Source organism: Quercus robur, chromosome 11 (assembly GCF_932294415.1).
Source record: "Quercus robur chromosome 11, dhQueRobu3.1, whole genome shotgun sequence".
In the NCBI taxonomy this organism is placed as follows: Eukaryota; Viridiplantae; Streptophyta; class Magnoliopsida; order Fagales; family Fagaceae; genus Quercus; species Quercus robur.
Window position 1 is genome coordinate 5,311,937 of NC_065544.1, and position 26,966 is coordinate 5,338,902.

Here is a 26,966-nt window from a genome sequence, read left to right on the forward strand (position 1 = left end):
AAATCCAGTATCAAAATTAAGAAGTCAAAACTTAGTGGGAAATCCCATAACAATCATGATACTAGAAAAAAAAAAAATCAAATTTTGATGTAATATTCTAATGTTTAATTAAATTTTTTTTATAATTCGATAATTATGAGTTGAAGATTTTAACCTGTTGAAAATACTGAAAAATGCCAATTGAGTTACATTGTTCTTGATAATATTTAATCATATATATGTTAAAAATTTCACGTCCGCAGCCAAAGAGCTACATCCATACCTTTGTGTGGGATTAACTTTTCAATTTCAATGAGAGCCAATACAAGAATTGTGAGTGAATAATGCTAGACATACTACCAAGTTGTTATTATTATTATTATTATTATTTACAAATTGATATAACAAAATGTTAAATCCATACATACATACATACATACATACATACATATATATATTCGATCAAAGGAAGTGGTGTTCCAATATATGGTCGATTGTTACACTCTCTATTCATGAGACACTTCAAAAATCTCATGAACCAATAGTGTGGTGAATTGAACCTAAAACTTTTGGATTTATATCACACTTCAGACCAATTAGCCCACCACCCAATTAAAAGCCGAATAAAAATGTATTTTACCCTTAAAAACAATTACTCGGCCTTAGCTTCTTAAAACCCAAATAGAAATTCTTATTAAAAAAAAAAAACCCCAAATAGAAATCTTGATCACATTCTTAGTATTTAATTTATAATCCAACAATCACACTATGCCATATATCTATTTTTTTCACATTTTAAATTTTATTTACTTCAAAAAAGGAAAAACGAAAAAAAAAAAAAAGGAACATGTGCCAAGTTCTTTTAGAAAAATAACCATAAAAATTGATCTTACATAAATTTTGTGCGGTATATTAATAAGCAATACATGATGAAAATCCTATTAATACTCTTTTTAATTACATAGCACAAATTACACCATTACAATGTTAGTTTACACAAACACACAATATATATATATATATGGACATATTATTTTAGTGAATTTTGTTTTAACTAATTTAAGCATACAATTTATTATTCTTTTCATATCTTTAATTGTATGTGTTATTAAATTTTCTCATGTCTTTTGATAGTTTTTGTTTTAATTGTTGCTGAGGCAACTAAATATTAAGAAGAATACATATTTCAATTTAATTTTGTTTATAGGAATTATTAAAATAAATTATTTCTTATATAAATTTTTTACAAAATAATCTAATTATTTCATTTTATATATAATAAATAATTAATATCATCTATTGATAATTAATACATGAAATAAATGCATCTACCCCATTAATACATGGTAATTAATTAACACTTTGAAACAAATGCAAAATTTTGATGAGACAGGAGGCAAAAGATTTTATAAAAATAATCCTGTAATTAAATTTATGAAAAATGTTAACGAATTTCATAAGGGCATTAATTTATGAATTATTTTAAGAAATTTTTTTATGAGAAAATGAAAAAATAATTAATTATTTTGACGACTTTTTATATTTTCTATAAAAGTAATGTCAAAACTTTCCTGAAATATTTTATTAACAATTGCCCTAAAAAAGTTTTGCTAATTATTAACAATTGCCCTAAAATTTTTTTGCTAATTATTAATAATGTTTTGACATCTCTAAAAACAATTCTCTTCTTTTATTGCCATGTAATAATGCGGTAAGAACAATTCTCTTTATTTATTGCAATAATTAATGTATCATTTATAGCTAATTAACACATGAAATAATAAATGCATCTACCCCATTATTACATGGCAATAAATGAAGAGAATTGTTCTTAGTTAGGAAAAATGTCAATTAAAATGCAATAAAGATTTTGTCTTTATCAAAATGGATAAAGAAATTGATCTTATTTTTTCTTTCACAAAGAAATGATTATAATGGGACCAAACCAAAAAAAAAAACACAAAACAAAAGGCAATCTATCAATCATGTAATATTGATTGTTCATGAGAATTGAGAAATGAGACTGCAATGAGAGATTTGGGAGACCCCACGTGTGAAATCAACACAAATCAAATCATTCATGAGAATCACATTCTCAATCACAAGAATTATAGTAGTGCATATAGAAATAGTAACAGTGGCACTGTGGAAATTAAGAGAAGCATGAAGGGCAAAAAGAGTGAACCTGTCATATTCTGTGTACTTACCACCTTTATTAGCTCTCCAACCCTCAAAAACTTTAAAATTTTGTTTTCTTTATGTTGCTTTTTGTCTTCCACTTTCAAAGAGTTTTGACCGTTGCTTTTCTTTCTCAACGTCTCTCTCTCTCTCTTGCTCTCTCTCTCTTTGATCAAGCTCCGTCTTATTCCCGCTTGCCATACCCAGGTTTGCTTCTCCATTCTCATCCATTCTAAAAGCTTTATTTTTCCCATTTCTTGAAAAAAAAAAAAATTTTAATTTGAAATCATTCCAAATGTACTTTTTTTTTTTTAACTCTTAAATTTATTTGTTGTCTGAACCATGAAGTGAAGCTCTTTATCAATCTCAAATGTTCATTAATACTTGAACTGGACAGTCTGTGTTTAAGTGTTTTTGGAAAGGTTTCTTTTTGTGAGTTCTTTTACTTTTTTTTTCTAAGAGGCTATTATTGTTAGAGAATGTTTAATTTTGAAATGGGTTTTTACTTAAAAAAAAAAAAAAATAGATGGCCCAAATTTTCACCTTTTCAGAATTATGGTATAAAAATTATTATTATTATTATTTTTTAAATGGAATTATCTAGCTATATTTTTTTAAAAAAATTTTGACTAATCATATAATTTCATCGAAAATCTGTTGCCTGCATGTTAAAATTTTGATACCACCAGATTTTGATGAATATTTCTCTAATTTTTTAATTGGGTGTCTACTTTTTCTGTTCATCTAACTTAAACTACTCATATTCCCTGTTTTTTTTTTTTTTTTTAATTGACATTTTCTGGTCATTGTTGTTTCAATATCACTAGCTAGCTTTTGAAGTAGCTTCCCAAAACAACTAAAAAAAAAAAAAAAACTCTTGAAGTAGTATCTAGTCCTAAAAAGATCTCATTTTTAAATTGGTTTTTTTTCTTTGATCATCATACTTTTCTTAATTTTCAAAGATAATTTTCACTGAGAAAATTGATTGGGTTTTGTTTATTTATTTTTCCCTAGTGGCCTTTTATTGTAATTAAAATTTCCACCTTTTTTTTTTCCAGCTCTGGTTTAGGAAGTTGTAGGTTCACCATGTGAACTCTGCTAATCGGTTTTCTTTTCTCTCTTTTTGTTTTCCCAATTCTTTTCTCTCTACTTTAAGCCTTTTTTCTTCTTCTGCTGTGTGTCTTTTTATGATTTGCAACTGGTTGTCATCATACTACCAATATTGACCATGTATTACTTTTTCTCAATTTCTTCTTTCTTTTGGAAGTATTCTTCTTTTCTCAATTATTTTACTTCTTTTTTATACAATAATGTTCGGGTTTTTTCTTTACAATATGCCTTTTCATCCTGTTTAATTTATAATATGCCTGTAATTTTAATCATTTTAAGCATTTTTCTGTTCTCCCATCAGTTTTATTCTTTCAAATCAAACCAAAATTTAATAAACATAAAGCATATACATTGTTAAACAAATGTATTCGCAAATTAAGGCTCTTTTGCAAATGGCTTATGGGTCAAAAGTTGCGTGCTTTCTTTATTTTTTTTTTAATAAACAAATGTTCTCATTGATATAACTTATTAATGATTTAAAGCTTGAGGTTTTTGGGTTTGTGGAGAAGTTATACAGAAGTTTGAAAAGAATCTCCATTTCTTACTTCAGTTGTGCAACTTTAAAATGTTCTCTCCCCATCTCTATGACCTGATAATTAAGAAAAGCACCCAAGGTTTAAAAAAAATTGCTTTTGCATATAAAAATTTAATTTCTTAGCTTATTTGAGCTTCATTCTCAAGATATTTTTTCGCTGTTCTGATTCAGTTTCTTGCTCTCTACATTTTTGAAGTTATTAAACTTTGTTTGCATTAAAACAGCTGGGAAATCCTTATGAATCTGGTGAGAAATACAGAAGGATACCATTGTGATCTGCATTTTGATTCAGGCCTAAAGAATTCCTAGAGTGAAAGTGAAAAGGGAAGCAAAAGTGAGAGATGGGATGTTCCACATCAAAGCTGGATGATGAAGAAGCAGTTCAGCTTTGTAAAGATCGAAAGAGATTCATCAAACAGGCGGTTGAGCACAGAAGCCGATTTGCCTCTGGACACTTAGCCTATATCCAGTCCTTAAAAAGAGTTTCAGCTGCTCTTCGTGATTATATCGAAGGAGATGAGCCTCGTGAGTTCTTATTAGATTCATTCATAACCCCACCTTTCACACCTATAAAGAAAACTAGTCCTGGTTTCATCACAATTTCATCCAAGTCCTTATCCGGAACACCAATTCAGTCTCGGCCTAATTCACGTTTGAAAGTAAATTACCTAAGGTCAGGTGGGGAGCCAGCTGTGTTGGTTGAGGAGAGACCTCAATCACCAGAGACTGTCAGAGTTGAAACTTATTCTCCAATGCACCATTATGGGATTGATGGATTTTTCACGTCACAATCCTCACCAATGAATCCTTCAATCTTCTCTTATTCCCCTAACAATAGACCCAATATTCCTCCAGCTTCACCTCAAACATCCCAATGGGATTTTTTTTGGAATCCATTTTCATCATTGGACTACTATGGCTACCCTACACGTAATAGTCTCGACCAGACAGTCATGGATGATGACATTAGAGGCCTTAGGCAGGTCCGAGAAGAAGAAGGGATTCCAGATTTAGAAGAGGAAACTGAGCTAGAAGAATCTGATAATAAGGTAAATGTGACAGAAGAAAGAGCTAAAGTTGATCGAAATTGCACTAGAGAAGAGGTTATTGTAGAAGATATTGATGAGGATGATGATGATGATGATGATGAGGATGAGGAGGAAGCAACAGATAGTGAAGATGAAACTGACCATGATGTGCAAGGCTTACAATCACATCGCACAAGCATAGAGGTAGCAAAAGCTCGAGCGGCAAGACAGGTTAGAACTAGTAATCAAGAAACGGCAGTAGATAATCAAGAAGCCAAGGAAGAAACACCGGGCTTTACTGTTTATGTTAACCGCAGGCCAACAAGTATGGCAGAAGTTGTTAAGGATCTTGAAACTCAATTCAATATAATTTGTGATTCAGCCACTGCTGTTTCAGCAATATTAGAGGCTAGCAGAGCTCAGTATTCGTCAACTTCCAATGAACTCTCAGGTTTGATATTGTTGCATGCCTTTCCGTTTATGCTTATCTTCTTCTTCTTTTTTCAATCAAATACTTGAACAAGTCTACAGTATTAAGTTGAGGGATCTATGAAATTGGAAAACGATGACTTTCCACACCCTCTAGAATGATTACCTACAGATTCTTTATAATGGAAATGAAAGTTCAGATGTGGTTGCCAGAATGAAATTTTAACAAAATGCATTTTTGATTTAGGCCAATTCAAATGGCTCTTCCTTGATAGGAGGCACTATTGTTTCTGAAAAATATAAATTTGACAGTTTGCTCAAGATCGTTAGATAGGGATGTGATGTAAAGGCAATATTTTAAAGGTAATTATTTTAAACTTGGATTAAATTATTTCTTCTTTGAAGGTGCTTCCTAGCTAAGACCTCATTGTCAGAATGATTGTCAAGCAATTAGGATGTTTGCATAATCATGCCATTGATTTATAGTATAGTGGCACACACTGGTGTTAACTTCAATTGATTGGAATCAAGACAATGTGGCATTGCATTCTCTTATAATGGTAAACAGTGAAAATTACATGTGTCAGTTAATAACTTCTAGACCTCTTGTAAATGTCATCTCATTCTACTAGTCATAACGACATTTGTGCGTATCAAAATTCACTTGGGATAGGTGTATTCTTTTAAATCTATGCTTTATGTTGGTCCTCCTGTATATCTGTTTAAATTTCCAGGATATCAATTTATTGTCTTTTTGTTTTGCAGCGATGAAAATGTTGAATCCGGTAGCTTTGTTTCGATCAGCTTCATCTCGCTCTTCGTCCTCAAGATTTTTAGCTAATTCTTCGGGCTCTAAAGATGAAGGTTATGAAAGCAATAGTGACTTCTCTGATGAAAACTCCATGTTTTCAGGTGGTCACCAATCAACATTGGACAGATTATATGCATGGGAAAAGAAACTCTATGATGAAGTCCGGGTATATATCTAAACTTCCACCACATATTTAACAGTTCCTAAAATAATTTAGTATGCTTTTTTGACTCTGTTTATCAGAATAGACATCAAAATGGAATAAAAAGCTAACTTTAACAAAACTTAATTTCAATTTGTAAAAGTTGCTTTTTATATACAACCAGTGAGCACTGGCTATTTAACAAATAACAGTTCCTAACATAATTTCAGTATGCTTTTCTGACTCCATTTATCAAAAGAGATGTCAAACAACAACAACAACAACAACAAAGCCTTAGTTCCAAAATTTGGGGTCAGCTATGGATTCTCGACCTAGTTTACAAAGCTCCCCACTTTTGTGGGGCTTATGAGAAGTGATGGTAGGCAGCCTTAACCCTAATTGTTTTTGGAGAGGCTGATTTGCGGACTTGAACCCGCAACTTTTCGCTTTTGGTGGAAGGCACTTGCCATCACACCAAGGCCCAACCTCTCAAGAAGAGACATCAAAATATAATAAAAATCTAACTTCAACAAAACTTTATTTCAATGTAGAAAATTACTTTTAATATGTAATACATTTAGTAAACAAATGATAATTGCCTCCTTTAGAAATTTCTACAACCGTGAATATGCCTGAAATTATTGAATGGAAAGAATGATTAAACTCCTTTTCATTGGTCAACAAAATATAATAAAAATCTAACTTCAACAAAACTTTATTTCAATGTATAAAATTACTTTAAATATATAATACATTTAATAAACAAATGATAATTGCCTCCTTTAGAAATTTCTACAACTATGAATATGCCTGAAATTTGTTGAATGGAAAGCATGATTAAACACCTTTTCATTGGTTTTTAGTAAATTCAAGTGATATCCCAGTGGTAGTGACACCCCTTGTTGTGCCTGATGCTCTATCTTTCTATCCTGAAAAAAAAATTGTTAACATAAATCCAAAGAAGTAGTTGTTCTGGAATTCATAAATGAGACTAATCTTTCTTGATCTTGAGAAAAAAATATTAAATCAAATAACCTTCTTGGTAATTTGGAAAAGGGATGAAACCTCTAACTAATGAGAAGAATAAGTGGGTCATTTTTACTTGAATAGCATGCAAGTGCCACAAGCCAACAAGAAGAAAGCAGATGATGCCAAACTTGACCTGTAGAAATACATTCAAAATTCCTCTTTATTTATGAATATTTTCTTACTTTTTGTAGATTGCAGATATCACTTGCTTGTTTTTTAAAAATTAATTCATTGGTGAAACTGGTTGAACTTATAGCAATATTTTCATTAAAATATTCTCTCTGTTTTTATCTTTTTGAAGAAACATTGGCAAGTAAACACTATAAAGCTCATCAGGTTAATAATTATGTTCTTTGACTCTGAGTAATAATGGGAAACTGATCTTTTTGTTTGTTACCTTTGCAAACAGTCTGGAGAAAAGGTTCGAATTGCATATGAGAAGAAATGTAACCAACTTAGGAACCAAGATGTGAAAGGAGATGACCCCTCTGCAGTTGATAAAACAAGGGTAGCCATTAGAGATCTGCATACCCAGATAAAGGTTTCGATACACTCAGTTGAAGCTGTTTCTAAGCGGATTGAAACTTTGAGGGATGAAGAACTGCAGCCTCAACTTTTTGAATTGGTACAAGGGTATGTCAGTGTCACTCACCATCACATTATAATTTTTGTGTGCCATATGAAATCATTTCTTCTATGCTAAGAACTGTTAAGGATCTTTGGCAGTTCCACTAATTGTTCCCTTGTGTTTCTTTTCCTGAAATTTTTATTATCATGAATGGAGCCATCAGAGAAAATGCCATCCACTATTGCATCTAATGGTGATAAATAAAACTACTTTCATTTTATGAAGTTCTAAACCTAATTTCATATATAATCAGTCTGTGATGGCTCCCCATTTTCTATCAAATGCCCTTACACGTTTGGTAATGTGTGAAATCAAATGACAAGAAAAATAAAGTGATGCCTTCAACATCCATTGGGCTTCCACATTCTGCATGCCATTTACTTTGAATATACGATCCTTGTTTGTGACACCCTGTGTATATTTAGAAATGCAACATGTATTCTGCTCACATATGATACAATGTATAGCCATGTTTATCATTGAAGAGCTACATAATTTTCAACTCTTAAATTTTTTATGAGTATTTTGCTGGCTCTATGATTCCTTTCTTACGCATGTTGAAATTTGTTTTTTATTTTGCTTCCCCGAGCTGAATTCGTACTTGAATCTCAATTGTACTATTTTTTACCCCTTGCTTGCTATTGGATACAATGACATTTAATAAACTCCTTCCAGTCCTTTCAGTTTGCAACTAGGAGGTATTTAATATAAACTAAGAATCCAACATGTTTAATTTTTCATATTGACATTTCCAATGTAAAAATTGCCCCATTTTAGCTCAAATTTAGGAATATTACTAGAGAGGAATTTTTCATTTTTAATTGTATTTTTTGCTGACTTAGGCAGCTAATGATGAACTGCAGGTTAGCGAGTATGTGGAAAGTAATGGCAGAGTGTCATCAGTCACAGAAGCGGACATTAGACGAAGCCAAGCTGTTACTAGCTGGTACACCTTCAAAAAAACACTCTTCCATGTCAGTAACAACGGAGCCACAGCGCCTTGCCCATTCAGCTATCAATCTTGAGTCAGAACTCAGAAATTGGCGAAACTGTTTTGAACAATGGATCACTTCTCAACGATCCTATGTAAATGCACTAACTGGCTGGCTCCTCAGGTGTGTCCGGTCCGATCCTGACACCTCAAGAGCACCATTCTCTCCTCGTCGATCCAGTGTATGCCTTCCAATATTTGGACCATGCATCCAATGGTCAAATTTTCTTGATAACATCCATGAAACAAAAGTGCTAGATGGACTAGATTTTTTTGCAGCAGGGATGGGGTCTCTCTATGCTCAACAGTTAAGAGAAGATTCTCGTCGTACACCAATTGGATCAAAGAGATTCGGAGCTGGGTTATCTGAGGATTCTGGGGGGAACATGGAAATGGTAGAGGTTGGTCAAGTAGATGCGGTAATGAATGCAGAGAAAATGGCTGAAGTTGCAATAAAGGTACTTTGTGCTGGAATGTCAGTTGCTATGAGCTCACTGACAGAATTTGCTTCTTGTTCTGCTGAAGGGTATGCTGAACTTGTTCAGCAATGGGAGAAAAAAACCAAGTTGCCGCACAGTTCGAGCGGCGCTCATATGTAATTTATGGTTTTTTTTTTTTTTCCCTGTTCTTTTAGGTACTGACCAATATCAATCAAGTTTTTACTTGTATAGAGTAATTGGCATCCCCCATGTCTCTAATTTATTTTAGTCCATGTAGTTTCTTGGCGAACAAGGAAAAGAGGAAATAGATAATCTAAAACTAGAAGACTATTTTGTATTTGGGATTGGGAAGAGTTGTAAAATGTAAATTCCAGAAAATTTTCAATTCTTTTATCATCCTTTTTTTTTTCAACTAATCAAAAGGGACTGATTAATAATTATCATCCTCCTTGTCAATTATTATACTTTCTCTAAATGTCAATGTATATTATATGGCCTGGTTGGTTGATTGGTTTTCATACACTGCAAGGATGCAATTTTATTGATGGCTTCACATTGATCATTGATCAATGGCAAAAGCCAATGATTTTTTAAATTTAATATCCCGAATCCACGAACCAAATTGACAAAGGCAAACATAGACACACAAAGTTATCATCACCCTCATAAAAAAAAATAAAAAAAATAAAAAAAAAAGTTATCATCACCAATGTGAAACTGTACTCTTCTCTCCAGTTTACCAAAAAAAAAAAAAACTGTACTCTTCTCTCAAGTTATTGTCATTAATCATTATTCACTTCATCCGTACTTCAAAACACCAATAATCACACACAAGAATAGCAACAACAAAAGTTAAGAACTTTTTAGAGATATAGCCCACTAAAATTTGATTTCGTGACATGGCAAAACGGGTCAGAATTTTCTGACCCGACCCGATCCGAACCCGATTTTTTTAACCCGAAGCAAATACGGGTTGACCCGTGACCCGTCCCGTGTTTTTTGCGGGTTAACCCGAACCCGACCCGCGACCCGACTCGAACCCGAACAATTTTTTTAAAACTTTTTTTTTTGGTAAAAAAAAATAGTGAAATTAAGACAATATTGGTTTAATTGTTTATTGTGAGCTTTAAGGAAACAATTGATACATTTACATAACTGCATGCAAATTAATTGAAAAATAAATGGTTGAGCATTCTGTAATGAGTAAAGATTTTTAGATATCAAATAGCAAAGTACATGCCAAGATAATCTGGTTACAATAAAGTTAAAAACAGATTTAAAATTGTAGATATGTGTGAGACACATTCACAAGTGTGAAAATAGTAAAGCCAAAGTATCAAATTAGCATAAATTATGAATGCTTAGATCTATTTTTTAACAATTTATGTTCAAAATAAACGGCTTTTCAAAATAAATTATGATATTTCCTAGAGTGTGTGCTGCTTAACAATGATATGATCTTCATAAAAGAGACTAGGTATAAATAAGTAAGCAATCAAACTTTAATGTATATCTCAAATTCAAATAGAGTGTCAACCACAATTGATAATAGATTATAAAATTAAATTTTAAAATTGTAACTTTCTTATATGTTTTTATTCTTTATCAAATGAGTTATCCAATAAGTCATTTGTAATTTTTTTTTGGGAATGTTGATATTGTGTAAAAATAAAACTTGTATATTTGTTTTACTTATCTTTGTGTTGTTTTGTTTAAGATAACAATGTTAGGATTTGTATAATTTTAAAATTATTGAATAAGTATTAATAAGTTTAACTGAGTTTATTCTTGATATAAGTAGTAAATTCAAAATAATGCATTTTACATCAAGTAATATGTTGCATAACTATCCAAATGGCAAATACATATTGTTTTCTTTATAAAAAAAATATAAAAATAAAAAATAAAAAATTTCATGTGAAAAATACGGGTCAACCCGACCCAACCCGACCCGACCCGCCGACCCGCAACCCGATTGACCCGAACACGTTTTCAACCCGCTTAAAATGACCCGTTTTTGACCTGTGACCCGTAACCCGATTGACCCGACCCGAACCGACCCGCCCGTTTTGCCATGTCTACGTGAAATACATGGTAAGAAGCCAATTTCTCAAACCTTGTTTTCGAGGAAACAAAACAAAACAGAAAGAAAAAAAAGTTTAATCAGAGAAACCCAATTCAGTGCAAAAGAAATAGAACCCAGAAATAGAAATAGATTTGTACAAGAAAAAAGTCGAGTAGTACAAGAAAAAAGCTCCTATTTTTTCCCTGGGTATGGACTATGGATTTATGGGTTTCCCAAAATGACAATTGGGTCAGTCTCTCTCTCTAGGCTCGGTTTGGAGGAGGAAACAATGGTCTGGGTTGGGCTGGTTTTTTATTTATGAACTGTCTGTTCGGTTCATTCAGAAAAAAAATAAAAAATAAAAATTTTTATTGTTGTTAATGTGCAAGTGGGTAATGTTGCATTGGACATGATAGAAGACCAACAAGAATTTTTAAGACAGGTGTTGTGTTCATGCAATCTCCAATTCACAATCTCCGATGCACACGAGCACTAAACTTAAGTCAAACCTTGAGTAAATTAACTTAATATATATTTTCTTGTTATGCCAAAAGTTTGGGATTTAACCTTCATCTTTGTATAGTGATTAATGTCCAATAAAATTTATCTTCATGGAAAATTTAAGATTTAGCGTGCCTTACGGCTCAATCACCAACAATAATAATTGTAAACAAAAAACATTTGGGACTGTTTGGTCTTTTTTATTTTTTTTAATAATATAGAAATTTTATTTTGACCTAATCTAAGTGTATATGTGTGTGAAATTTCCTCTTAGAAACTTGAAATCTGGCCCTTACCCCTACACCCTATAAGCACTTATACTTGTGGAGTGACCATTGTACACTATTTTTTTCAATTTTGTGTTTTTTATAAACTGTTTTTTTGGTGTTTTGAGAAATTGTTCTTAAAAAAAATTCTAAGTGTTTTTTCACCCCAAAATTTTTTTTGACACTTATTTTCTATTTATATTTTTGTTTAAAAATAACTTCAATGACAAAAAATAAAAATAAAACACACACACAATCATCACACACAACAACACACTACATAAAGCCCGATCTAAACACATTTGAGAGAGAGCTACGCAAAATCTTCAAAACTAGCAACAATAAAGGTCACAAAATCATGATGAAACTTGAAAGCCGTTTATCACATATGGTTGAGATTTTGTTGTGACCCACCGCAACCAATTTTCCTAGCCACCATGACCCGAGAGAGAGAGAGGTAATAAAAGTGCAAAATATTACAAAAATGCAACCCAAAACGAAAACTATTTTTAAAATGGGGTGCCAAACAATCTCTTAGAATTTAGTAACATTTTCAAAAAACTTTAAAGTTACATGACCATCCACCTATGTTGAAGGTTTCAAGATTAAACTTTTTGGTATATGGGTGCAACATGAGTTCAGGAACTTTAAAACTTAAATAATAATAAATAAAACCTACCCCACCAAAATTGGTTGTGTTGGTTCTAAATTTAGAGATTTGGTTAAGTGCTATGTTTAAAAATATTGGTTGAATTATTAATTAAGTTCTTCGATCATTGGGCAAAGTTTAATTTGATGCCTCAACTTAACAACTGATAATAGTGAATTGATTAAATATTAAGTAACTAAATTGACAAAATTAATAATCAAGATAACAAATTAAAATTCGTTGAGTAATTAGAGAACAAATTAATATTTTAACCAAAATTGATCAACTAACTTGCATTAATTATCTAAGTTTTCCCAAACAAAGAGTGGATTTGACAAGAATCAAAATGGTGTTAGAATATAATATTTAGTAACTTCAATATGGTGTAAATGTGTATACTCTTACATATAAATATGGCATAAAGTAGTTATATATCTATATACACACACTATAAATGTACATAACTAAATTTATTACATTTGTATTAACATATATAATATTAGGTGAGTCTTCTACATTATGCACATAAGTATTGGATATGATTGAGATTGACATGTGACAATTTTAAGATACGTGTTGTACTTGTTTCGCCTCTATTACTTAAAAATACCGGATGAAAACCAAAGCCTATAATAAACACTACATGTTAATATCAAATTTATGTATTAATTTAAAAGACGTGAATTGATGAGTCTTCCTTTGAAACAATCTAACGCAACTTGATTTGAATTCTTGTTTAGTAACATGACCATTGAATAGAAAGTGCCACTTAAGATTGTGATTGACTAGAGGGTATCTATTCTAAAATTGTGGTAGAGATGCTAGGTTGTTCCGATCCTTTTTGGTTGTGGTTGATTACAAAACATTGTCAAGCATATATAATCCTCAAACTTGGATTAAACATTGTTTCAGAAAGACAAATTAGTGTGCACATGCCTTGACAAAAAGAAGAAGCACTAAAGGCTACATTGTTTTGATGAAAAATATTTTCTAGAATTTTTTTCCAAATGTTTAGTTATATTATTGAAAATGCTCAAGAAAAAAAAATTCAAGTATTTGGTTTTGTATGCCTAAAAATACTAAGGAAGGAAAAAACATTTTCTACTACTTGCCTACTTTTTTCTCAAAAAGGAGAAGTTTAAATAAAATATTTAACAAACTTACCTTTTTTTTGGTTATTGAAAATAAGCTACATTTTATCTTTTTCATCCTACATTTAATATTAAAATTACTAAAAAAATTATATATTTTTGATGAACACTATACAAATAAGCTACCGAAAACATATACTTAATTTAGTTTAAATGAAAAAAAAAAATTCAAACTAAATATAGCTATAAACTTCTACTATTAAGCAACAAAATTCAACAATTTGATAATATGTTTATTGTATTTTTAGGAAATATATGTAAAAAAAAAAAATATTGTGGTAGCTGTCTAAACTTTTCATAGCATTACTAGCCTTGTTACACGCATTTTGCGCGAGAGATGAGACTTTTTTTTTGGTTTAGTGTCATAATTTTCCTTTTATTTTTTAATTTTTGGATAAGTTTGTTTTGAAAACATAGATTAGTAGAAGAGTGTCCTATTGTATAGGCATTTTAAGTGGAGTTATAAATACTTTTTTACTGGATTGTCTTTAAGTTTTTTCCCTGTTAAACGTAAGATTTAAGAATATTTTTAAACCACATAAAAATCTAGTTTAAAGAGAGACCCCTCTTATAATAGTATAAATAGATATATTTAGTTTTGTTCTTAAACCATTTATTAGCTATATGCCATGTAATAATAATATTTCAAAGGATGCGTTAAAATGATTAAAAAGTAATTGGAGACTTTTTTGGAAGATAGGATCGAGCACTATGGATTTTAGTTATAATTTACAACATTTTTGGTAGGCTGAGAAAATTAAAATATTTTTTCATTGGGACTGGGATTGGATGGGGCTGCTGGAGTTTTGGACACATTGCATGATACAACGTAAATACTCTCAGACACGACACGTGTAGTTTGAAACCACAAGCTTGTTCTATGATAAATCATAGTCATTCATGTCAATGCCTCCCTATTTTTATAGTCCTATTCATACGCATCTCTTTTCCCACTTTGTTTTTGTTTTTGTCTTTTCTTTTTTTGCCAAAACCCCAAACACACATGTAACTGAAACATAGCAAAAACCTTATCTGGAACTAGCACTTTTTTCTCTTTATAACAAACCAAACCTTAATGGTCCTTGTTCTCTTTATTTTTGATTCAAATACTACCTGAGACTCACTCATATACTCTCACCCCCAATAAATATCATTTTTATTAGAGACCCAATTGCCAAGTATTCTCTCTGTCTCTGTCTCTGTCTCTGTCTCTCTCTAGAACTGAAAGGAATCTAGGGTTTGCAACAGTGAATCTTCTTCCACGTCAGTTTTCTGGTAAGAGAATCTTCCACCATTTGCTCTACCCATGTTTGTAAAGCAGCTAGGGTTTTAAAGTTTAAACCTTTTTTTTTCGTTTCTTTTCTGTTTGTTCTGATAATATATATGTCCGGGGTTGGTTTTTGAGTTTTGACCCTCTTTTTGTGCTTATTCATGCTTGAATTTTAATGGGGTTTTCCCTGTTTCTATGTGCTTGAAATTTGTTTCTTCAAGTTTGTGTGAAAGTTGGAATTTTTGTATTAAGGGGGGGGGGGGTTCTCTCGATGATGATTTGGTGCGTGCGTGTGTGTGGCTTTGATTAGGTATTTTGTTTGGTTGGTGAGAAAAGTTGAGGAGATTAAAAGAAAGTTTTGAATTTGATGTTATATTAGAAAATGGAAGAACTTGTATTGAATAGATTGAATAAAGTGTTTATTTTTAAAGGGAATCTTTTATTAAATTTTTGTTTTTTGCTACCAAACATTGGGGTTGAAGCTTATTTGTTCTGTTAGAAGAGGAAAGCTTGTGTATTTAGCTGGTGTGAATATACCTTAGACTGACTAGGTTAGACTTTTTCGGTTTTCACTTGCACACAAATTTCTCCAAGTTTGGCTGATATTGGGATTGGCAATATTTTAGTGTTATATTGGTCACTACCCCTTCCAACATTCAAATAACATATTCTGGTATTATTGAGTTTATTAAAATCACTATTTTGTTGATTTCAATGCAAAGGAGAAAAAGTATGTTTCATGTACTTATAGTATGTTATGCTGATTTTATCTTGCAATATACTCTGTTTTTACTTGGGCAATTTCCCCCCTTAGTTTAATTTAAACAAATGGTGGTTGTTTGAGTGCTTTTCAGCAGACCATGTGAGATTTCTTGATACTTATAGGAGAGAAAAGGAGCATATTAATCTTGTAGTAGAATGGCGACAGAGAGTCCAATTAGAATGTCAGAAACTAGTGGAAAATGGCCCACCCATAAGGAGGCTGTGACATTTGCGGCATCATCTGCTAGTATGGCAGCAGAGGAGTTGGGATTGCTTCTCAAGGGCCGTGGGTTTCAAGTCAGTGGCAGGGATGCTGTCCCTAATCGAAGTGGAAGTGCACCCCCAAGCATGGAAGGTTCATTTTTGTCCCAGCAGACCCACAACTTGAATGCAAGCTTGGAAAGTCTGAACAATGCTTTTAAGAACTTTGAGTCTGAGGAACAAGTGCGTTCTGATCCAGCTTATGTAGCTTTTTACCGTGCCAATATCAACCAGAATCCCCGGCTTCCTTTGCCCCTTCCCTCATCAGAGAATTGCCGTCTGGTACGCCATATTGGTAGTTTTGGAAATAACTGGATGTTGGCTTCTGTGGATGATAGTGGCAATGGCTCCTTGCGTATGTCTCACGGACCCCTTTCTACTCACAAAGAAGAGTCTGAAGATGATCAGTCACCTCAAAAGCCTTATGACGATCGGGTAGATGGGACAAGTGGGTTTTGGGCTGGGCAGGATGTGGCTTCATTAGCGGGCCAACACAAGAATGTGGTTGATTTAATACAGGTAAATATGTGTAGTTCAGCATTTTGTTTTCTCTTACCTATTCTTAATGTTCTTGGATTTGTTTTCTGAGTTTATTGTCTTTGATGGAAAGTCAAAATTAGCGCCCCCCCCCCCCCCCCCCCCCCTCCTCCTCCTCCTCCTCCTCCTCCTCCTGCTGATGAATATACATGTTGAAACTGGAAAACTTTGAATTTTTTTTTTTTTTTTTTTTTTTCGTGGGTTTAAAACTCTAAAGTCGTGCCTATGAGCTCTAGCTCAAATGACACCTACTCCCATTGCAAGAGGAATGTGGAGGGTAAGGTGTTCAAGACCAACTAGGTGCATGTGAATATTACCAATGGAAAAAACTCAGGAGTTGTTTTGAAGCAATTAGGATTTGCTTCTTGTCCCCATTAAAATTGCTTTATTTTGAATTTGTAATCTTCAAATTTGCAGGAAGATTTTCCCCGCACTCCATCACCTGTATATAGTCAGTCTAACTTGTTAAGTCAAGGAGTAGTGGATGAAGCAGTTGACCATGATGCCCTTATTGGCACATCAAATGGCGTTTCATCTACTCTTGGTTCAGATGATAGAAGGATATCATCAGATTCTGATCCTTTAGCTGCGCCTACTTCAAGCTCATCATCTCATGCTCGTACAGGAAGAGCGGATGTTAATGATTCAGATGTTACTGCTATGGAATTTCAAATGAAGTCTCTTAATATATCTAACCTTCCAAATTCAGAAAATCAAAAAAACCAAGAACAACGGCAGTGTAGCAGCCAGAATAACTTGTTGCAACACCAGGTACACCAACAACAAAGCAATTTATCTCAAGCTCCATCTGCCAAGTCTCGAGTGATATCTCAAGGTGTAAACTGTGCATACATTGGTGTGGATCAGGTTCTCCATAATCCTAGCAAGTTTGCAGCGGAGGTACAGCCCGTGCTTCAGTCATCTGGGTTCACACCTCCACTCTATGCTACCGCAGCAGCCTACATGGCTTCAACAAACCCTTTTTACCCTAATGTCCAGGCCCCAGGCTTATATTCCCCACAGTTTGTAGGTGGATATGCTTTGAATCCTGCAGCTGTTCCTCCATATATTGCTGGATACCCTCCCAATGGTGCTGTACCTGTTGTCGTTGATGGAACTGCTGGTCCAAGCTATACTGCTCAAACATCTGGGGTTTCAACTGGGGGAAACATTGCACATGGAGCTGATATGCAACATTTAAGCAAGTTATTTGGACAATTTGGTTTTCCACTACAAAGTTCTTTTGGTGATCCTATATACATGCAATACCATCAACATCCTTATGGAGAGGCATATAGTGGTATTACTGGTCAGCTTGATCCATTGGCATCTAGAGGTGGTGTTAATATTGGGAACCAGGCGAGTGTTCTTGATTCACAGAGAGGATCCAACAATGCTGGTTATTTGGAGGACCACAAATTCAGTCATCAGATAAATGGAGGCCCAAGTCATTTTAACCCAGGAAGAGGGGGGATGATGAGTCCTAGCTATTATGGAAGCCCTTCAAACATGGGTTTTGTGATGCAGTACCCGAACTCACCACTTGCTAGTCCAGTTTTACCAGGATCTCCTGTAGGTGGGACCAGTATTCCGGGGGGCAGAAATGAAATGAGATTTGCTCCGGGCTCTGGTAGAAATGCTGGTGTATATCCTGGATGGCAAGGTCAAAGGGGCTTTGAGAGTTTTGGTGACCCCAAAATATATAATTTTCTGGAAGAGTTAAAATCAGGCAAAGGCCGAAGATTTGAGCTATCTGATATCGTAGGTCATATTGTTGAATTCAGGCAAGTTATATTCTGTTTTCAATTTTCTTTTTATATATGGCGTTTTATTTCTTGGTGTTGAAAAGTAAGTCATCATGAATTTCCAATTCCAGTGCTGATCAACATGGGAGTCGATTTATTCAGCAGAAGTTGGAAAATTGTACTGGAGAAGAGAAGGCATCTGTATTTAAAGAAGTTCTTCCACATGCTTCCAAGCTAATGACTGATGTATTTGGTAACTACGTTATTCAGAAGGTATATTTTTAATATGTAAATTATTTTCCCCTAGTTCATTTGTGATGTACTTGTTCTTTTAGTGTTGCTACTTCCTCTTTACTTGGTTTTTTTTCCCAGTTTTTTGAGTATGGAAGCCCTGAGCAGAGAAAGGAACTTGCTAATCAACTCACAGGTCAAGTGTTGCCTTTAAGTATGCAGATGTATGGCTGTCGTGTAATCCAAAAGGTATGCCTGGTTTTTGTATACATTTATGTAGCCATGTACTGTAGTAATATATATATATATATATATATGTATATATTAAGTGAATCTTTGTGTCTTATTCAACTTAATGCTGTATGTGTGCCATGACCCCTTGCGTTCTGCACAAATCATTAGTACTTGTGCAGTAATGATACTTGAAGAAGTCTATTAAGTGGACACATTATATCTTAACTATTGTTTTGTACTTCTTCTGTTTTATGTACGCATTTATTTGCTGTTTGTTTAATAACAAGCATTCTTAATTAATCTCAGTTTAGTTGGGACTAATGCATGGTTGAATTGAGTTTAATGAAAAAAATTCTCTTTTTATATTTACAAACTTTCTTTCTTTTCACAGAACGTAAGAAACTATTGTTGGATATCAGTGGTTTTTATTGCAGCTGGATATGGATTATTCATACTTTAGCATTGTCAACTTGGAGGTGTTTTATGAAGTTACTTTTTGCCATAAGACTCAATTTGAACTGTCTTTGCTTCCATTAATGTTAAGTCTTTTTCCCAACTTGTTTTTCGTATACAGAAAATTTTGGGTGTCAGAGTTCCATAATTAGTGACTTCCAATGGTTTTGGATTGTGATTGCAACCTAATCTGAGTAAGAATATCGTGGAGAGAATTGCGGACATAAAAGTATTGGAATTAGAGAGAACCATCTAGGTATATTAATGAATTGACTAGCAGCCTATATCCCATTGTTGAATTGTTTCTGATTTTGGTACTAATTTTGTCGTAATTATAAGTTGTGTTGTGGGTGTCTTTAGATCGGTTATCAAAAACATTTGGTGCTCAGTTATTAAGAGCCTTGTAGCTCAACTAGTTGGCACCTCTAAGTGTTTCCAACAAAGATATTCAGAGTTCAAATCCCCCCTCCCCCAATTATCGGATTATTCAAAAAGATGTTTGGTGCTCAGTTAGTATGTTTCTGTTGAATTTGATAATAGACAATAGAGCTTAATATTCTGCTAAAGTATTTGCAGAATGTGGGATATTGAACATGTGTAGATAGGTAGAACATCAGTAATTTTCACGTAATTTTGTAATGGGTCAATTGCCTAACTGATTTACATCTGATAGCCAACAGCCAGTGGCCAATTCTTGCCAACGATGGGCTTGTCCACCGGTAACCTTTTCCAGCAGTTTAACTAGTCAGTCACCAGTCACTTCAATTAAAAACCCTTATATGTCTGAGGTCAATCTTCATCAATATTAGTCATAGTGGCAAATGACGTGAAAATTGAGAATGAAGCTCGATTAGTATGAGTTTAAAAATGGTTTTATCGTGGATAGGTCAAAGTTGAAATAAAAGAAGATGATATGGAGGAGGTGGACAAACTAGAAGATGCTATGTAATAGCCAATAGGGAACATCCTGAAAGCTGGAATACTGATGAAATACCAAAAGGAGGTCAAGATGAATGAGCATGTTTTAGATGCACTTGTTGCACATGCTTCATTAACTTTATATCCTCCTACCTTTTTAGTTTTTCATACACTTTTTTCACATTGTATTTTAATAGTCACATGTTCCATGTAATTACCATATATTTTTGTCATTTAGTTGATGTGTGCCATTCTCATGATCACCATCTCTGATTTTTCCTTTTCTTTTGATACATATGTATTAAATGCAAAGGCGTTCACATTTTAGTAAGGGGAGGCTGTCATTTCAACCATCCAAATAGTTTGGAGTTAAAGAATAGATGGTTTTTCAAAGAGACTTTCCTGTAGCTTCAGATCAACAATAGATTCTTTTGCTTAAACTTTTCATGTTATGTTTTTTTATTTATGTTATTTATGGTCCTCTTTTGATATCATAGCAATGGGGATCACTTCTGGGTGTGATGTGTATCAATCTACTATGTGAATAGCATTCATATTATGATGCTATGAAAAGGTTACAAAGTCACTTTGCTTGGTGTTAGGACTTAGGAGGTTTAAGGGGGAATGCGATATCTACATAGAGCGTCTGTTCGTGTGTACCGTGTATTTTGCTTGCATGCATGCATGCACATACAATTAATGGAATTTATTCTTGAATATCTGTGGCACGCATGATTCTCTCTACTAGTGGTAGTGCCTTGTTTATTTCTATGAATTTCCACAAAAAGATTGAAAAAAACGAAGAAAAAGTGCCAGTTTGAAACCTCAGGCTTAGATCAAACGTATAGGTCCCACTTGAAAGCAGTGAACCGAGCATACATAATGTAATTGGCTTCCTTCCAGTGTCTGAAAATTCTTTCCTCCTTTCGATGCTAAAGAAGTAACAACTTTGATTCTATGCAATTGCAGGCACTTGAGGTTATTGAGCCTGAACAGAAAGCACAGCTTGTCCGAGAGCTGGATGGACATGTTATGAGATGTGTTCGTGATCAAAACGGGAATCATGTAATACAAAAGTGCATTGAGAGTGTTCCAACAGAGAAAATTGGGTTTATAATATCTGCTTTTCGTGGTCAAGTTGCAATGCTTTCTACGCATCCTTATGGTTGCCGTGTCATACAGGTAATTCTAATTTTGAGCGGCCCTTCTTGCTTTGGTTGTCTGTGTAACACTAAGAAGCTGTTCCTTGTTGTTTTTTTGTGTAGAGAGTTTTAGAGCATTGTACAAATGAGCTGCAGTGTCAGTTTATAGTGGATGAGATTTTGGAGTCTGTTTGTACTCTTGCTCAAGACCAGTATGGCAATTATGTCACCCAGGTTGGTTTCTTGTTGTTTGGGCTGACACTTGTAAAGTTTCTCCTTTCTCTCACTCTTTGTTTCTCTTTCTCTCTCTTCTCTTATCGTCAATTAATCCACTTTTGATATATATGCTTGAGGGAGACAATATAGTGTTTAGTTATCATAGTCATGCAATAGAAGAAAACATATAATTCGAATTCATATTCACTTCTAGGTCGCTTTTAAAAGTATGGGTTCTTGATCTTTTGGAACTTACTCTATAGGTCTATATCATCCCTTTTGTTTTGGAACTCTTCGAATGAAAATAGAAAGGAAAAAATAATGTGATCATTCAACCTTAGCTAACAAAGAGGAAAAGAACTTGTTAGATTTCTAGTCATGGTCACACTTTCAAAGAATCAAATAAACTTCACACGTGGTGCCATTATAATGTTTTTCATTAAAAACAGAAATACAATTATATTTTTATTAGTTAGTTCATGGATGGATATATGAATGTTTACATGCATGCATGATGATCAAACAGCACATTTGTTCACACATCTTAATAGAGAGAGCTAGAACGTTTAGTAGCATCTTCGCTGATTGAGGCTAACAAGGAAATTTAAAATTACAAAACAGGAGTAATGCTTGATATTGAGGCCAAAAATATTATATTCGTGAAGTAGAAAATAGGTGATTCCTATGAATTTGGAAAATAAAACATATTGGAAATTTGAATTGGAATAGTTAAGTAGATATTCCTGTAGCTATTTTACTTATGCAAGGACCCTTTTTAGTGCAATTGTTGAGATGCTTCTTGCCATTTGACTTTCTGGGATGTACTTTACTCTTTAAATTTGTGCCTAAAATTCTTTTATCCCTTATCTTGTATATTTCCTGTGTCATTTGTTGGATGGTAATGCAATGGTTTTATTGATTTACATCAGCATGTACTGGAGAGGGGAAAGCCTCATGAAAGAAGCCAGATTATAAGCAAGTTGTCAGGACATATTGTACAACTGAGCCAGCATAAATTTGCATCAAACGTTATTGAGAAATGTTTGGAGTATGGTGGCCCCACTGAACGAGAACTATTAATTGGGGAGATTTTTGGGCATAATGAAGGAACTGATAATTTATTGGTAAGTTAAAACATAGGTTTATATTTGGTTATGATTAATTTGAATACTCATTTCCTCACCCAAAAAAAAAAAAAAAAAAAAAAAAAAAACATGGAAGCAGTTCTCCTGCGTTTTTAATAGATGAAAGTGTTTTGTAAGTGTTTGGAATAATTCTTAGTTTATTAGATTAAAATATGTACTTGTAGTTGCTATTGATTGTCATTTGAAGGTGCATGATTCTTATGCATTATATATATATATATATATATATATTGGGGGGTTGGGGGTGGGGACCATGTGCTGAGGCCATATTAGAAAATCTAGAGTTGATGGCTGGGTGACATTCTACTCTCAGTTATATCCCAATGATTCAAGGCAACGATTACTCATTTATAGTTCTTGTTAACCATGTGGTAAAGTGCTTTTTGTTTGTTTGTTTCAAAAAGGAAATAGGTGTGGTACTATGGTTGTAAGACATACTTAGGGTGCTTCTGCAACTATGTTTTTACTCTCAAAAACATATGTAACTGACCAAAAAAAAGGGTTTTTACCTACTTATAACTTAGCATTGAAATGGAACAAGTTTGGTACAATCATGGTTTCGGAGATGCTTTCCTCCTTAAAGACATCGAGGTAGGAAACAAACTGATACTTGTTTCCAAAAGCACAATTGACATTTAAATACTGTTTTGTACTCTTCATAAAACATTTTGTATTCTGAGCTTGATAGAGACAGAAACTCTAAATCTTTAGTCTATGTCTTCAATGGTATTTCAATTCAAGTTAAGAAGTTTTCATTATTCAATGGTTACCGTTTATTTAACTGCATGAAAAGTATACATTTTTGTTATTTTTTTAAGTAATTAATTTACTAACTGAACTTAGAGGCCATTTTAATGCAGACATAGGTGCTTGATTCTTCCCCCCTTATATCCCCTGAAGTTAATTTGTAATTATGTTGTTTGTATTTTATTTATTTTTTGTTTTCTTATGTTGAATTGATTTACCCTAATTGATCCCAGATCTAAAGGTAAGTCCTCTTAGACCAATTATGTTTTGGCGCCAAAATTTAGTTTACTAATGTCTCTCTGTATATGTCAAATAATACATAAAGTCCTACGCATGGTAGTAAATGAAGCACGTACATGTACATGGAAAAAACCTGTGTGCATGTTGGACACGGATGCGCCTGGGACATGGCTGCATGCGTGTTTGTGGAGTGTTGGCGAAAAAAATTAATTAATTAATTATTTTATTTTTGACACGGTGAAGACGTGATTGCAACACGATTTGATGGCTTATTTCACCCTCAACGGTCACTTTTGAAAACTCTCGTTCCCTCAATTTCACTCAATCTGCATTCATTGGTGCTCAGAACAGTCAGGTCGGTGCTCATTTAAGCTCATTGATGGTCTATTTATTTATTTTAACAGTAATAAAGAGTCTACCACCACCAATATATGCATGATGATTAGAAGGCTTTGTATTGTGATGTCTCCTGCTGTAGTGAGCCATTAGAGCAGATGTTAGGAACACAGATGTGCGGTATATAAGTATAATTGTTGTAATCTCATAGTAATCCTTGCAATTAAGAAGAGTTAAGTTTGTTAGTTACAAGTGGATGGAATTGGATTGAGTGAGTTAGAGCTCAAGCACATGTAACACATTAATCACATGGTTATTTCATGAGTGTACATGCTAAATTAGTAAGCCAATAAGAGAGTGTGGCCAATGGCATTAGAGCTTGAGTTGTATAAATAATTGCATTTAAGATGTAAACCTTATTGCCTTTGTGCATCTTTCTCTCTAGTCTCTCTCTTGGAGGGTGGCTACCTCGCATTAAGTCAATTTCCATTTAATTGTCATTCATTTCCTTTAGGAACCAATGGGTTTCTAACAGCCAATGTTGAGATCAATTTTGAAATTGGATTAGTGGCATTGGGGATCCGTTGCAGGTGAGAATGAGGTTTTATGGGAAAAGAAGAAGAAATGGGGACCGTGTTTTTAAATTAAGGCGGAAGGAAGAGTTTTTTTTTTTTTTCTCCATTTTTCCTATGAATTTGAAGTATGCGAGCAATGCCATTCAGACCAAAAACTCCTTAACCCTTCAGCCTACATTTCAAACTTTTTGGTGAGAATGAAACAAAATCACCATGGTTGCAGTCAACAACTTTGAGGGGGGAAGAGAGAGAGAAGGTGGGGGCGGGAACAAGTTTAAATGGAATAGTAAAGTTGATCACTCCGTTGCAAGCTGTAAGCAATGCCTTATTCTGTGTGCCACATACATGCGTAGTTTTTACACAATTATAGAGGAAAAGAAGGGGAAAAAGGAAACTTCAAAATCCCTAATTTTAAAATCATTACCAACCTAAAATAAACATAAAATATGCTTAAAAATATAAAATATGCTTATATATTTATTTATTTATTTATACACATTAATTAATTAATTAATTGTTGTGTTGCTGCTGTGCCATGTCCTAGTTTGTCATGAATTCCTATGTCACCGTGTGCTGTGTCGTGTCATCTCCGTGCTTCTTACATGATAATGTTGCCTCTCCTTGTCATTGCTGTAATTCTTTGTTGCATAATCCATAATGGTTGACATTTTGTTATGTACTGTATTATTGGACTACTTTGCATTTAATATGATACTGTGCAATATGAAGAATGTATTCTGCTTGCTCAATTTACTATATTTGACTCCTTTCTTGTAGACAATGATGAAGGATCAATTTGCAAATTATGTGGTCCAGAAGATTCTTGAAATATGTTCTGATAATCAGCGGGCTGTATTGCTTGCTCGCGTAAGAGTTCATGCTCATGCTTTGAAGAAATACACTTACGGGAAACACATTGTTGCTCGATTTGAACAGCTATTTGGAGAAGGTACATAATTTTAGATTTTAATTCACATTGCATGTACCCAAATGATGCTGTGCAATTTTTTTGTTTCATATTAGGCACCAGAGTGCTTTTTAGATCATAAAAGAGTTCTTTAGTTGGCATTCTTTGTTCTATCTAGCTTGAAATTACGTAGTGCCATTTTATTGACTTGCTTTTCCATACAGTTCTTCTATTGAAGCATCATTTAATATAAACTAAAATGGCATCTCTTGTTGAGTTCTGGAGATTTATTTATTTATTGTTTAAAGAAGAAAACTTCAATGGGCTTCATCTTTTGGTGGTGGTGGGAAGGTCCTTTGATAAACAATCCCATATATTTGTGTAAAACCACTGGGAAAAAAGCTTTGATTGTGACCTCTTTCGTTTTATCACCTTTATTGTCAATTTTTTATTTTAATCAGTACACCTTAGTTGTCATTGAAGCTCTATCAAGTTGTTTCCCCCCTCAAAAATCAGCTTTATTGTTTTTCATTTTGTCAAAATCTCTCATTTCCACTTTGGTTAGGACAAAGCTTCTGAAACACTAGGCACAGGTCTAGATCACCTTTTTGTCCGAATTTTATCTCACATTGCGTTTTGTTCGTCTTCTCACACAGAAAATCCAGTAGCTGGATCGTGATGCCAGAACTAGGTATTCATCAAGGTCTCTTGTTGGTGTGCTGCTGCTATGGCACGTCTATCTGACCTAAGACAGGTTTATGCTTCTTAAGAAAGCCGTCCTGTGGTTGCTCTTATGCAATATGGTAACTTTCACCTTAGGAAAGCTTCAACTAGTTCAGCCAATTAGTAAAAATGGGGGGGTTGTAAAGTGATTGAATATATGTATATTTTTCAGACAGTATGTTCCTGTATTATGGTAGGGTAATTATTGGTTTAGATTGCAATCCAAGGGTAATTATTTGGAAGGAAACCCTTCCTTGGGTGTAATTTTATTATTTACTGGATTTGCTTTGCTGTGTGTGGTTTTCAAGGTAAATTACTATGTAGTTTGTTTTCACATTTTACAAGAATAACTACAGAAATGGTAACTCAGGATTTTCTATTGTGAATGGTGTCCAGTTTCATCTTTCCATTCAGCCTAGGTGGCATGCTATTCTGAATCTCAAGAATAATGCTATGGTACAATGCTAAATGGCAAGTTTTTATCGGTTTTCATATGAGCCCATGACTGAAATTATTTATTTATCTACCATTAACTTGTTACCTAGACATCGATGTGAAAATGTTATCTAGACCACGATGTGAAAATGTTATG

The 26,966-nt window shown here is 33.5% G+C and overlaps 2 protein-coding genes across 5 annotated transcripts; both read left to right on the plus strand.

The window, feature by feature from the left end:
* The first annotated feature begins 2,224 nt into the window (after positions 1–2,224).
* LOC126706144 (protein ALTERED PHOSPHATE STARVATION RESPONSE 1-like) lies at positions 2,225–9,745 on the plus strand. Its single transcript, XM_050405445.1, has 5 exons — positions 2,225–2,364; positions 4,027–5,281; positions 6,025–6,236; positions 7,651–7,874; positions 8,733–9,745. The coding sequence occupies exons 2-5, from the start codon at positions 4,144–4,146 to the stop codon at positions 9,457–9,459; spliced, it is 2,301 nt and encodes a 766-aa protein (XP_050261402.1). The 5' UTR covers positions 2,225–2,364; positions 4,027–4,143; the 3' UTR covers positions 9,460–9,745.
* Positions 9,746–14,930: 5,185 nt separating this feature from the next.
* On the plus strand, positions 14,931–26,754 carry LOC126706763 (pumilio homolog 6, chloroplastic-like). 4 transcript variants are annotated; one of them, XR_007648706.1, is made up of 10 exons: positions 14,931–15,207; positions 16,057–16,744; positions 17,180–18,546; positions 18,639–18,780; positions 18,880–18,987; positions 21,313–21,525; positions 21,609–21,719; positions 22,631–22,825; positions 24,077–24,188; positions 25,522–25,692. XR_007648706.1 is itself a non-coding variant. In XM_050406310.1 (10 exons), the coding sequence occupies exons 2-10, from the start codon at positions 16,121–16,123 to the stop codon at positions 26,328–26,330; spliced, it is 2,955 nt and encodes a 984-aa protein (XP_050262267.1). In that variant the 5' UTR covers positions 14,932–15,207; positions 16,047–16,120; the 3' UTR covers positions 26,331–26,754. The 4 variants fall into 4 exon arrangements, 3 of the variants coding, with proteins under 3 accessions (XP_050262267.1, XP_050262266.1, XP_050262265.1); XM_050406310.1 differs by lacking the exon at positions 24,077–24,188 and adding an exon at positions 26,308–26,754 and having other exon boundaries at positions 14,932–15,207; positions 16,047–16,744; positions 25,522–25,693; XM_050406309.1 differs by lacking the exon at positions 24,077–24,188 and adding an exon at positions 26,308–26,754 and having other exon boundaries at positions 14,932–15,207; positions 16,060–16,744; positions 25,522–25,693.
* The last annotated feature ends 212 nt before the right edge of the window (positions 26,755–26,966 follow it).